We start from the raw sequence: 14,942 nt of genomic DNA, 5'->3' as shown, positions 1-14,942 counted from the left end.
GAGCTTCTGGATATCAGGACAGTGATCACTCACCTCAGATTAGACAAAGATTTTTTTCTACAACAAAGACGACGCACAAGACATTCTCCAAACACCCCACAGGACCGACATCCCCGTTATTTGTAAGAGGAAACGACGCAGGTACAGAGGACAAAGAGCCGGATGCCTGGTCAGGACCCGGCAAAGGCGACTGGGAAAGCTGCCATTACCGTCAATACTACTCGCCAACGTGCAATCATTGGACAATAAAATAAATTAGACGAGGTACGATCATGAATATCCTACCAACGGGACATCAAAAACTGTAATATCCTATGTTTCACGGAAACATGTCTGAATGACGACATGGATATTCAGCTAGTGGGATATCCGCTACACCGGCAAGATAGAACAGCACACTCCGGTAAGACGAGGGGGGTGGTCTGTGCATATTTGTAAACAACAGCTGGTGCACGAAATCTAAGGAAGTCTCTAGATTTTGCTCGCCTGAAATAGAGTATATTGTGATAAATTGCAGGCCACACTACTTGCCTAGAGAGTTTTCAGCTATACTTTTCGTGGCTGTTTATTTACCACCACAGACAGATGCTGGCACTAAGACCGCACTCAGTCAGCTGTATAAGGAAATAAGCAAACAGGAAACCACTCACTCAGAGGCGGCGCTCCTAGTGGCCGAAGACTTTAATGCAGGGAAACTTAAATCAGTTCTACCAAATTTTTATCAGCATGTTAAATGTGCAACGAGAGGGAAAAAAATTCTAGATCACCTGTACTCCACACACAGAGATGTGTACAAAGCTCTCCCTCACCCTCCATTTGGTCAATTTGACCACAACTCTATCCTTCTGATTCCTGCTTACAAGCAAAGATTAAAGCAGGAAGCACCAGTGACTCGGTCTATAAAAAAGTGGTCCGATGAAGCGGATGTTAAACTACAGGACTGTTTTGCTATCACAGAGTGGAACATGTTCTGGGATTCTTCCGATGACATTGAGGAGTACACCACATCAGTCACTGGCTTCATCAATAAGTGCATCGAGGAAGTCGTCCCCACAGTGACTGTATGTACATACCCCATCCAGAAGCCATGGATTACAGGCAACATTCGCACTGAGCTTAAGGGTAGAGCTGCCGCTTTCAAGGTGTGGGACTCTAACCCGGAAGCTTACAAGAAATCCTGCTATGCCCTGTGACGAACCATCAAACAGGCAAAGCGTCAATACAGGGATAAGATTGAATCATACTACACCGGCTCCGATGCTCGTCTTATGTGGCAGGGCTTGCAAACTATTACAGACTACAAAGGGAAGCACAGCTGCGAGCTTCCCAGTGACATGAGCCTACCAGGCGAGCTAAATCACTTCTATGCTCACTTCGAGGCAAGCAACACTGAGGCATGCATGAGAGCATCAGCTGTTCCCGGATGACTGTGTGATCACACTCTCCGTAGCCGACGTGAGTAAGACCTTTAAACAGGGGCCAGGCGGATTACCAGGACATGTGCTCTGGGCATGTGCTGACCAACTGGCAGGTGTCTTCACTGACATTTTCAACATGTCCCTGATTGAGTCTGTAATACCTACATGTTTCAAGCAGACCACCATAGTCCCTGTGCCGAAGAACACAAAGGCAACCTGCCTAAATGACTATAAGCCCGTAGCACTCACGTCCATAGCCATGAAGTGCTTTGAAAGGTTGGTAATGGCTCACATCAACACAATTATCCCAGAAATCCTAGACCCACTCCAATTTGCATACCGCCCAAACAGATCCACAGATGATGCAATCTCTATTGCACTCCACACTGCCCTTTCCCACCTGGACAAAAGGAACACTTATGTGAGAATGCTATTCATTGACTACAGCTCAGCGTTCAACACCATAGTACCCTCAAAGCTCATCACTAACCTAAGGATCCTGGGACTAAACACCTCCCTCTGCAACTGGATCCTGGATTTCCTGACGGGCCACCCCCAGGTGGTGAGGGTAGGTAACAACACATCTGCCACGCTGATCCTCCACACTGGAGCTCCACAGGGGTGCGTGCTCAGTCCCCTCCTGTACTCCCTGTCCACCCACGACTGCATTGCCAGGCACGACTCCAACACCATCATTAAGTTTGCAGACGACACAACAGTGGTAGGCCTGATCACAGACAACGACGAGACAGCCTATAGGGACGAGGTCAGAGACCTGGCCGTGTGGTGCCAGAATAACAACCTATCCCTCAACGTAGCCAAGACTAAGGAGATGATTGTGGACTACAGGAAAAGGAGGACCGAGCACGCCCCCATTCTCATCGACGAGGCTGTAGTGGAGCAGGTTGAGAGCTTCAAGTTCCTCGGTGTCCACATCAACAACAAACTAGAATGGTCCAAACACACCAAGACAGTCGTGAAAAGGGCACGACAAAGCCTATTCCCCCTCAGGAAACTGAAAAGATTATGCATGGGTCCTGAGATCCCCAAAAGGTTCTACAGCTGCAACATAGAGAGCATCCTAACTGGTTGCATCACTGCCTGGTACGGCAATTGCTCGGCCTCCGACCGCAAGGCACTACAGAGGGTAGTGCGTACGGCCCAGTACATCACTGGGGCTAAGCTGCCTGCCATTCAGGACCTCTACACCAGGCGGTGTCAGAGGAAGGCCCTAAAAATTGTCAAAGATCCCAGCCACCCCAATCATAGACGGTTCTCTCTACTATCACATGGCAAGCGGTACCGGTGTGCCAAGTCTAGGACAAAAAGGCTTCTCAACAGTTTTTACCCCCAAGCCATAAGACTCCTGAACAGCTAATCAAATGGCTACCCGCACTATTTGCATTGTGAGCCCCCCAAACCCCCCCAACCCCTCTTTTTACGCTGCTGCTACTCTCTGTTTATCATATATGCATAGTCACTTTAACTATACATTCATCTACATACTACCTCAATTGGGCCGACCAACCAGTGCTCCCGCACATTGGCTAACCGGGCTATCTGCATTGTGTCCCGCCACCCGCCACCCGCCAACCCCTCTTTTACGCTACTGCTACTCTCTGTTCATCATATATGCATAGTCACTTTAACCATATCTACATGTACATACTAACTCAATCAGCCTGCCTAACCGGTGTCTGTATGTAGCCTCGCTACTTTTATAGCCTCGCTACTGTATATTGCCTGTCTTTTTACTGTTGTTTTATTTCTTTACTTACCTATTGTTCACCTAACACCTTTTTTGCACTATTGGTTAGAGCCTGTAAGTAAGCATTTCACTGTAAGGTCTACACCTTTTGTATTTGGCGCACGTTACAAATAAACTTTGATTTGATCATAAAACACTGCTACAACAGAGCTAAAACCTTGCTACAATACTGCTACAACACCGCTATAACACCGCTACAACACTGCTACAACACCACTACAACACCGCTTCAACACCACCGCTATTACACCGCTGTAACACCACCGCTATAACACCGCTACAACACCACAGCTACAACACAGCTACAACACCGCTACAACACTGCTACAACACTGCTATAACACCGCTACAACACCATCGCTATAACACCGCTATAACACCGCTACAACACCACAGCTACAACACCGCTACAATACCACCGCTATAACACCATCTAACACCACTACAACACCACTACAACACCACCACAACACTGTCTAACACCGCTACAACACCGCTACAACACCACTACAACAGAGCTACAACACCGCTACAACACCACTACAACATAGCTACAACAGCACTACAACACCGTCTAACACAGCTACAACACCGCTACAACACCGCTACACCATCGCTACAACACCGCTACAACACAGCTACAACACTGCTACAACACCAGTACAACACCGCTACACCATCGCTACAACACCGCTACAACACAGCTACAACACCAGTACAACACAGCTACACCACCGCTATAACACCGTCTAACACCGTCTAACACTGCTACAACAACGCTACAACACCACTACAACACTGCTACACCACCGCTATAACACTGCTACAACACCGCTACAACACTGCTACAACACCGCTACAACACTGCAACACCACTGCTATAACACCGTCTAACACCGCTACAACATCGCTACAATACCGCTACAACACCGCTACACCACCGCTACAACACCACTATAACACCGTCTAACACCGCTACAACACCGCTACAACACCGCTACAACGCCGCTACAACGCCGCTACAACGCCGCTACAACACTGCTACAACACCGCTACAACACTGCTACAACACTGCTACAACACCGCTACAACACCGCTACAACACTGCTACAACACCGCTACAACACCGCTACAACACTGCTATAACACCGCTACAACACTGCTACAAGACCGCTACAACACCGCTACAACACCGCTACAACACCGCTACAACACCGCTACAACACTGCTACAACACCGCTACAACACCGCTACAACACTGCTACAACACCGCTACAACACCGCTACAACACCGCTACAACACTGCAACACCACTGCTATAACACCGTCTAACACCGCTACAACATCGCTACAATACCGCTACAACACCGCTACACCACCGCTACAACACCACTGTAACACCGTCTAACACCGCTACAACACCGCTACAACACTGCTACAACACCGCTACAACACCGCTACAACACCGCTACAACACTGCTACAACACCGCTACAACACCGCTACAACACCGCTACACCACCGCTACAACACCACTATAACACCGTCTAACACCGCTACAACACCGCTACAACACCGCTACAACACCGCTACAACACCGCTACATCACTGTATTCAACTCATCATGGTCAAATTTGCAATTATGTTCGGGAACTGGAAATCCTTACTTGTCCCATTTTCTACAGTTATCCTGTCAGACCGTCACCTTAGTCAGAAGATGGATGCTGTTATCAAATGTAATAACGTTAAGCTATTCCGGGAAAGAACCCACTTTTCATGTTATTTCATTGCATTAGTCCCTAGGGTTCTTTGTAAACCACAGATGGGAAATATTGTTTTCTCTGCTTTTCATACCACAGTTGACTAAATGACGTGACAGAGAAAGACATGGCAAAATGTGGGGGCCTAAGGACTAGACATCTAGATTTTAGGGACAATAGCACAAAATTAACATTTTAAACTACAATTAAAAATATATATATATGTGTATGTGGAAGCAGAATGGCAGAGAAAGAGATAGAGAGAGAGAGAGAGAGAGAGATGAAAACATTGAGTCTGTGATCTCTATGGAGCCGATTGGGATTCTAATGGCGGTCAGTGTGAAACTTGGATCAAGCACTCCATCTTGTGAGCGTCACTTGAGGCCCTGGCACTTGTCTGGGTGAGGTGACGGCCTGGTGGGGCTGGTGGGGGGAAAAGACAGGAGTAACACAGCTAGTGACGTACATGTGTTCAGCAGTAATGAATCATTGAGGAACGCTGCTGCTGCTAGTGGTGGTGAACGCCCCTCACTCTGTCACACACTGAGATGTTTGCAGGTTCACCTCCAGAATACAACGCAGGTCATCTGGAGTGGTTAGGAGAATGTTAACAAACAGTAATGTCATTGCTTAGTTGAGATTGGTGAGTGTTGCTCTGCAGTGCAGTATGTACAGTATGTATACTATTTCTGCCCATGGTAAAGTATGGAGGAGACTTTGAGAGGAACCAGGTCAAAGGGGGAGAAAGGGTCCCTTGCTTACATTGTGCAGTGCACATCTAAGTTGGTGAATAATCATGTTTAAGAAAAGTTGAAAAGCTGTAATCCACAGACAATGCTTCAAAATGGCCATATGCATTTGAGCTGAGCTGAGTTGAGCTCTAGTAAGCTCCTATAGCATTCTGAACATTCTGTTTAAGACATTTTAAGGGATTACCATATTGCCATGAAATGTTGGGCAGGTGCATTTTGGGCCCATCTGTGCTTCTTGAAGTTAATTAGTACAATTATGTTAATTTAGAATTTACTCTGAGGTCATCTGTTATAAATATTAATCAAGGCTCAGCACTATTTTATTTCCAATTTAGAATTCAGGGCACAAAGTCTGGCATTTGATTGTCTGACTGAGATTCATTATGAGAAGTGCCCCACCAAAATTACAATTCTGTCCATTTTCTGAACACGTCTTGTGCATAACATTATTATACAGGCTCTTTCTTGTAGAATAGACCAGCCACTGAGATAAAGATCAATTACCCACTGGGAAAAAACGGGTTAAATCAACGTTGTTTCCACGTCATTTCTACAACAACAACAAAAAATCTATGATGACGTTGAATCAACGCGGAAAAGGAATTGGATTTGCAAAAAGTCCTCAACATAAGGGCATTTAGTCTTTTTTTCTTTTAACCTAAATTCAATGACATGGTGAAATATTTTGTTTATTTCACGTTTGACAACTCATTGAAAGTAAATTATAACTAGATGTTCAACTGTGTGTGCCTAGTGGGTATGGACAAACAATTATGTCCACATCCAAGCCTGTCTGTGTTGAAAGCACACACACACACACACACACACACACACACACACACACACACACACACACACACACACACACACACACACACACACACACACACACACACAACATTATGACTCATCTCATTCAAACTATCCCAGACTTTCACAGATGCATTCCTTCAAGTTACATACATGCGCAGACGCAATCTCTGAGCTCAGAGCGTAACACTTGTCGCGGGTCTTGGCTATATAAATCCAAACTGCCGTCCTTTCTTTGAAGAACACCTTATAACAATTTCTTGAACAACACTACTGGAAGAGGAAGGCAGCTCTCAACTAATAACTAAAATCTTCCAAGACACACAACGGCTCAACTGAAGGTACGAGACCTTTTCTGTTGGCAACAAGTCCATTCATATATCATACTTCATTTTAAACTTTTATTTACATTTGTCTGTCGGCAGGTGACATTACATGTTATTTTTTCTTCAACATGAAGGGCTGTTCATAGTTTTTCATATTAACTTGATGGATACTGAAAGATCATAAATCATATAGTCTCTCTCTGTTAGCTCTCCTTGTGATTTTGTGGACATTTCATCAACCCCTGGATTTATGGACCACTAAATGGATTACTTTGAATTTACATATTCTATTTGATTTATTTATAGCTGTAAATTCCTAGTCCGATAATGCTAGACGACCAGAGTTTAAAATTCTAGACAGTGCATTCTCATCACAATTGAAAACTTTTACATGAAAGTCATGCACATTTATTTTATATTATCCAGCAACTCGCCTCTCCATTTTACGCACAAATTACGCATGAACGTATTGTACAGAAATAATCATCATTGAGAGGAGACGTGAAGTTAATTGGCTCCTTTCTTTTTTAGATTCCTGTTGATCCCGACATGAAGCTCAATTTACTTGTCACCACAGTGGTTCTGCTGGTTGCCTTCTTACCGCGCTATGAATGTAGAGCTGTCGAGAGCCCTGACGATGTCCAGCGCTCCACCGCTCCACAGCCCGACGCGCAGCAACAGTCTCTTCCCCTCCTGACCCGACTCGGAGAGGAATACTACATCCGACTGGGCAACGGGAACCGCAACTCTGCCGCGTCCGCACCGAAAGTCATGCACCCCGAGGGCTCCCCAGCGGTCTACAACAGAGCCTTGCAGCTCCAGCTGACGCAGCGCCTTCTACAAGGCAAAGTTGGGGACATCAATAGGTTCATCAGCGGCTTCGCGAACCAGCTCGACGACTCGATGGAGAGGGGGAGGAGGTCCGACGACCCGCCGATTTCTCTAGATCTCACGTTCCACATGCTTCGACAGATGATGGAGATGTCCAGAGCTGAACAGTTACAGCAACAAGCCCATAGCAACAGAAAAATGATGGAGATCTTCGGGAAATGAAAACTGCATCAATCCATCCGCCAAAGATTTGTTTTTACGTGTAGCTCAAAACACAATTATCTATACCATAGTGCTGCTTTTCCATCTTTGTTTATAATGATTTATTTTATAGCTTTAACTTCCAACGATGGAGACTAAATGGGCTTGTACATGACTTGTGTAATTATCAGATTGTAGCCTATATCATGCAAGATAAACTATGTCCTGTTAATTTATATTAGGCTACTGTTGTTAAAGTGCTCAATCCAAACTGTAGCATTTACAAGATTTTTTCTTTAAGATATGAACACATTTTTTGGTAGACCTTATAGGCTTAGGAAATTAAGTTTTATTGTATGTTATGTTATTTAAGTTTGTTAATAAACTTATGAGCAACCAGTCAATTTTTGTTGTGCAAGAGAATGTCTTATATTTATATTTTTCAATAAAATCTGAAAAGTTAAGTTTGCACTTTCCTGTGGATATTTAAAAATTCAACAGTTTATTGCCCATAATAGTTATAGCCTTGAAAACATTTGAATCTAAATTTGGTTTTGTTTAAATACTGCACACAAACCTTTCACTGATCTGAAGTGTTCGGCAAAAAAACCTGAACAGGATTGTCTGTATAACCTACAGTATTCCGTACAACAGAAGAAAGTGCGACGACAGGGCGAGAGCTTTCTTAGATTCCTGTATATGTCTAATTGTATGAGCATCGAACAGCAGCACCTGTCCTTTTCAAACCAACGGCAATAGTTGATATACCATTTGCAATGTGTTGAGAAATAAGTCCAAAAAGAAAGATTCAAAAAGGAAGATTACTCTTAATAATACAGATCTAACAAAACATGTTAACAGTTTTTCCGCTCCTTTGAACTGATTTAGGATCAGCTCTCTGCCTGGTGTGTGTGCTCTGATCCTGGACCCGGGCCGTGGGGTCAAAATACACAAAACAATTGATGTGTCAAGGTCCATTGTCTGCCCTACATAGTAACAGGGGACTTATTACAGCACAGAGCCTAAGTTGGAAAGGTTACAGTGAACTATGCAGCAAACGTGATTGGAATGGAAGCGTAAATGATGGATCTGGATCTGGTTTCGATACCTGCTGGTTAAATCACCTCAGAGACCAGGGGAGGTCTGTGGGGAGGGGAGCACTATGACTGGCTAGTAGATGGACAGTTGAAACAGGTTAATAAAACTGAAGAGATGACATGAAATGTACAAAAGGAAAATAGTACATCAGTTGTCTATATGTGCAGTGAAACAATCGTAACACCACTCAAGATATCTGGAGAAACTGAACTGATTAACCAGACTATCAGGTCTGATATCTGCATCAGATTTATCTCTACATGGATCCGTGTGTGTGAGACATGTTAAAGCACCACCTCAAGATCCACCTCTCTCACACACACGCACGCACGCATGCACGCACGCACGCACGCACGCACGCACGCACGCACGCACGCACGCACGCACACACACACACACACACACACACACACACACACACACACACACACACACACACACACACACTCCCTCCACTCTGATGGAAGGAGGTATATGGATTGCACAACAAGCTCCCTGACATCGTTAGCTGAACTGAGGCAGTGAGATGTGTGAACTAACGTCTGTTTACTGCTAAGGAGGGGAGGTGTAAGAGAAAGACCTCATGGAGAAATGGTGTTGGAGGCCAATGGAAACGACTTTGCCCTACATGCCTATAATGGTCTATATACTCTGCTGGAGACAAGGTTTCTACAGGGAGGAAGTAGTGGTGCATTCAGATGTTATGCACTAAGGAAGAAGGACACCTGACCCAAAAAGTTTTATGCACACACTTTATTTATGCAACGTAATTATTTATGCAACGTAATATACACTGTGACAATATGCAGGAAAAATATCATCTTAAAAACGTTTTTTCTTATTTTTTTCAAATGAGAAAAGACTGCTTGCTGTCTCTTACAGTAATTGAAAAACCTATACTGTATATATTAAACCTATATATTATTTTCCCATGTGAAGTCCCAATGTTACCAAATATAATTTTGCTTTATCTTACTACCTGTGCGTTCCTTCATGGAATACTTTTTCATTAAAAACAAAAACACAAAAAGGCAAAAACCATGAAAATCCTCCAAAAGTTCTTGTTTGAGATGTTCAGCCTATAATATTCTCTAATGATGTAGATCAGACGGTGGCATCTTGCCAACTTCATTAAAAACAACAGCACTGCTGCTTAGGCAAAGTGCTACAATGGCAGTCTGAGGGAACACTAAAACGAGCCACATCTCCTTTTGAAAAAACAAAACAAAAACACTGGTAGTACATTCCTTTTTTCTTTACATAGGTAGACTCAGCTGTGAATTTAATCAGGCAAAAAAGTTTTCCCAGAGTGAACTTCCTGACTCAAAGTCCTGAAATGAACTCCTATTGGGCAAAAAAACATGTCCATATCTAGCTGCATCCAACCACAGACTTGGGAGGAAGTCCCAGGAGAGTTTTGTGCCAGAATGATCAGTCTATCACCTGATCACGGCTCAGTTTTCCCTCTCCCACTCCTAACCTAACCACTAACCTTAACCATTAGGGCAGGGATCATCAACTAGATTCAGCCACGGGACAATTTGTTATTGAGCGGATGGTCAGGGGGCTGGAACTTAATTACAAATCATTTGTAGACTGCAAATTGACCGCAAGAAGCCCAAACAGATACAATATTTGACAAAAACATAAAACCTTGCTTACATTTGTATACGACCATATAACTCTTTATTATGCGTAGGAATACTTTGGAACAGATTTCCCAAATTAAAATCACATGGAGCTGATTTCCTGGTGTTTTTTTACAGTCTTTTTCGGCCTGCCAGTTGGGGAACCCTGCATTAGGGGAAAAACTCAAAATTGACATTAGATGAGCAACTAGAGGCTTCTCCACCATCTACCTCCTCATACTCATCTTCGTCATCTACAGACAGAGGGATATGGAAGTGAGGGATGAATGAAGAAAAACAGCAGCATCTATGGAAAGCTTAATGTTGCTTTTACCTAGCCTGTTTACGGATCAATAAAGATGACAGACAGGAAACAAGGAAAATAAATGAAATGACACAAGACAATTGAGATGCGCCCCCCAATCCCTCTAGGACCTGAGATGTTAACAATTGAGATGCACCCCCCAATCCCTCTAGGACCTGAGATGTTTGTAATTGAGATGCACCCCCCCATCCCTCTAGGACCTGAGATGTTTGTAATTGAGATGCACCCCCCCCCATCCCTCTAGGACCTGAGATGTTTGTAATTGAGATGCACCCCCCATCCCTCTAGGACCTGAGATGTTTGTAATTGAGATGCACCCCCCATCCCTTTAGGACCTGAGAGGTTTGTAATTGAGATGCACCCCCATCCCTCTAGGACCTGAGATGTTTGTAATTGAGATGCACCCCCCATCCCTCTAGGACCTGAGATGTTTGTAATTGAGATGCACCCCCCCATCCCTTTAGGATTTGAGATGTTTGTAATTGAGATGCACCCCCCATCCCTCTAGGACCTGAGATGTTTGTAATTGAGATGCACCCCCCCCCATCCCTCTAGGACCTGAGATGTTTGTCATTGAGATGCACCCCCCATCCCTTTAGGATTTGAGATGTTTGTAATTGAGATGCACCCCCCATCCCTCTAGGACCTGAGAGGTTTGTAATTGAGATGCACCCCCATCCCTCTAGGACCTGAGATGTTTGTAATTGAGATGCACCCCCCATCCCTCTAGGACCTGAGATGTTTGTAATTGAGATGCACCCCCCATCCCTTTAGGATTTGAGATGTTTGTAATTGAGATGCACCCCCCATCCCTCTAGGACCTGAGATGTTTGTAATTGAGATGCACCCCCCCCATCCCTCTAGGACCTGAGATGTTTGTAATTGAGATGCACCCCCCATCCCTTTAGGATTTGAGATGTTTGTAATTGAGATGCACCCCCCATCCCTCTAGGACCTGAGATGTTTGTAATTGAGATGCACCCCCCATCCCTTTAGGATTTGAGATGTTTGTAATTGAGATGCACCCCCCATCCCTTTAGGATTTGAGATGTTTATAATTGAGATGCACCCCCCATCCCTTTAGGACCTGAGATGTTTGTAATTGAGATGCACCCCCCATCCCTTTAGGACCTGAGGTGTTTGTAATTGAGATGCACCCCCCCCCCATCCCTCTAGGACCTGAGATGTTTGTAATTGAGATGCACCCCCAATCCCTCTAGGACCTGAGATGTTTGTAATTGAGATGCACCCCCATCCCTCTAGGACCTGAGATGTTTGTAATTGAGATGCAGCCCCCATCCCTTTAGGATTTGAGATGTTTGTAATTGAGATGCACCCCCATCCCTCTAGGACCTGAGATGTTTGTAATTGAGATGCACCCCCCATCCCTCTAGGACCTGAGATGTTTGTAATTGAGATGCACCCCCCATCCCTCTAGGACCTGAGATGTTTGTAATTGAGATGCACCCCCCCCCCATCCCTCTAGGACCTGAGATGTTTGTAATTGAGATGCACCCCCATCCCTTTAGGATTTGAGATGTTTGTAATTGAGATGCACCCCCCATCCCTTTAGGATTTGAGATGTTTGTAATTGAGATGCACCCCCCAATCCCTCTAGGACCTGAGATGTTTGTAATTGAGATGCACCCCCCCATCCCTTTAGGATTTGAGATGTTTGTAATTGAGATGCACCCCCATCCCTCTAGGACCTGAGATGTTTGTAATTGAGATGCACCCCCCATCCCTCTAGGACCTGAGATGTTTGTAATTGAGATGCACCCCCCATCCCTCTAGGACCTGAGATGTTTGTAATTGAGATGCACCCCCCCCATCCCTCTAGGACCTGAGATGTTTGTATTTGAGATGCACCTCCCCATCCCCCATCTTTGTAGGACCTGAGATGTTGACAATTGAGATGCAGCCCCCATCCCTTCTAGGACCTGAGATGTTGACAATTGAGATGCAGCCCCTCATCCCTCTAGGACCTGAGATGTTGACAATGACAGAGCCTCTGTGTGCAGGGGCAGACTTTTATTTATTTTTATTTGACCTTTATTTAACCAGACAAGTCAGTTAAGAACAAATTCTTATTTACAATGACGGCCTACCAAAAGGCAAAACGCCTCCTGCGGGGACAGGGGCTGGGATTAAAAAAAATATATAAAAAAAATGAAGGAAAATATAAATATAGGACAGAACACACATGACGACAAGAGAGACAACACAACACTACATAAAGAGAGACCTAAGACAACAACATACAGTAGCAAGGCAGCAACACATGACAACACGGCATGGTAGCAACAACATGGTAGAAGCACAAAACATGGTATAAACATTATTGGGCACAGACAACAGCACAAAGGGCAAGAAGGTAGAGACAACAATACATCACTGATTAACATAGAGAGACTCAGTGACAGAGCATCTGTGTGCAGCGGCAGACATAGAGAGACTCAATGACAAAGCCTCTGTGTGCAGAGATACTCAAGAAGACCTAGAGCTGGGACGATAAACTGGAAATTATCCATACCGATCATACAGATCACTTATCGCAGGCATGTTGCTGATATCGTTCATTATGATAAGTAGCCTATACTAGAAAAATGTGAAGTTTGAAATGAAATGTTTGCTAATATGGGTGATTGTTATTGGGACAATTGATGGCTACGACCATCAAACTAGTAATAGTAGTTTAAAGGATAATAAACAAATAAAACTATGGTGCACATTAATGTTATAAACTTATCGTTCTATTTATCACATCAATTCAGCCAATTTATCACGATATGGATTTTTGTCTATATCGCCCAGCTCTAATAAGACGCTTCACGGTCAACACTTCCTACCTGAGATGAAGTGGATGTTACGCAGAGCCCTGCCCTCTCTCCAGGAGTTAACGGTGTAGTGATCCATCGCCTCATTTCCACGCTCCACCTATCCAGGTAGGAGGTGCTCGACGCCTCCCCAATCCTGACACACACACACGGAGAGTCAGGCTTCCCTTATTCTGTGTGGTCTCCATAGATCTGTAAATAATGTGGTACATGAAACACACTTTGTTTGATCAAGAATTAGTGTTAGGCAGCAAATGTACTCACTTTCTAAGGAGGTCTTTTGCAGTGTGAAACTTAAATCAGGATTCAAGCCTGAATGTTGAGGAAGTGTGTTTGTGGCAGTCACCTGTAAGAAGACGGCCATCTCTGGTTACTCCATGGTCTGTGTGCCTGTCTCTACGGTCCTACAGCTCCGCTCCAGGTGCTCTTTGTACTTCTTGGTTAAACCACGGATGTAGTTAAGCTCTTCCTGCTCGGCCACCAAATTCAAACTTAAGTCCCTCTTTCTCTCCTCCAAGATGGCGTACAGATGGTCCAACTTCTCACACACCTGGGACTTCTGCCTCCTGCCGTTCTCCTGTACACAGGCAACCACACACACCTGGGACTTCTGCCTCCTGCCGTTCTCCTGTACACAGGCAACCACACACACCTGGGACTTCTGCCTCCTGCCGTTCTCCTGTACACAGGCAACCACACACACCTGGGACTTCTGCCTCCTGCCGTTCTCCTGTACACAGGCAACCACACACACCTGGGACTTCTGCCTCCTGCCGTTCTCCTGTACACAGGCAACCACACACACCTGGGACTTCTGCCTCCTGCCGTTCTCCTGTACACAGGCAACCACACACACCTGGGACTTCTGCCTCCTGCCGTTCTCCTGTACACAGGCAACCACACACACCTGGGACTTCTGCCTCCGCCGTTTTACACAGGCAACCACACACACATGGGACTTCTGCCTCCTGCCGTTCTCCTGTACACAGGCAACCACACACACCTGGGACTTCTGCCTCCTGCCGTTCTCCTGTACACAGGCAACCACACACACCTGGCACTTCTGCCTCCTGCCGTTCTCCTGTACACAGGCAACCACACACACATGGACAGACAGATGGACACACGCAAGTGTTTTCTCCAGTTCTGTGCCTAGTGGACACGACCCAGTTCTGAACACGACCCAGCT

The 14,942-nt window shown here is 45.0% G+C and overlaps 1 protein-coding gene across 1 annotated transcript; it reads left to right on the top strand.

The window, feature by feature from the left end:
* The first annotated feature begins 6,697 nt into the window (after positions 1 to 6,697).
* LOC106579547 (corticoliberin-1) lies at positions 6,698 to 8,329 on the top strand. Its single transcript, XM_014159556.2, has 2 exons — positions 6,698 to 6,848; positions 7,365 to 8,329. Exon 2 carries the CDS (start codon positions 7,383 to 7,385, stop codon positions 7,884 to 7,886), a length of 504 nt encoding a protein of 167 aa, XP_014015031.1. The 5' UTR covers positions 6,698 to 6,848; positions 7,365 to 7,382; the 3' UTR covers positions 7,887 to 8,329.
* The last annotated feature ends 6,613 nt before the right edge of the window (positions 8,330 to 14,942 follow it).

The sequence above is a fragment of the Salmo salar genome, chromosome ssa19, assembly GCF_905237065.1.
Source record: "Salmo salar chromosome ssa19, Ssal_v3.1, whole genome shotgun sequence".
Taxonomy (NCBI): domain Eukaryota; kingdom Metazoa; phylum Chordata; class Actinopteri; order Salmoniformes; family Salmonidae; genus Salmo; species Salmo salar.
The sequence above is the reverse complement of the archived record's forward strand: the minus strand, read 5'-3'. Positions and strand labels throughout refer to the sequence as shown.

Coding starts and splice junctions, on each gene's coding strand:
- LOC106579547 (XM_014159556.2), top strand. CDS start 7,383: ATGAAGCTCAATTTACTTGTCACCACAGTGGTTCTGCTGGTTGCCTTC.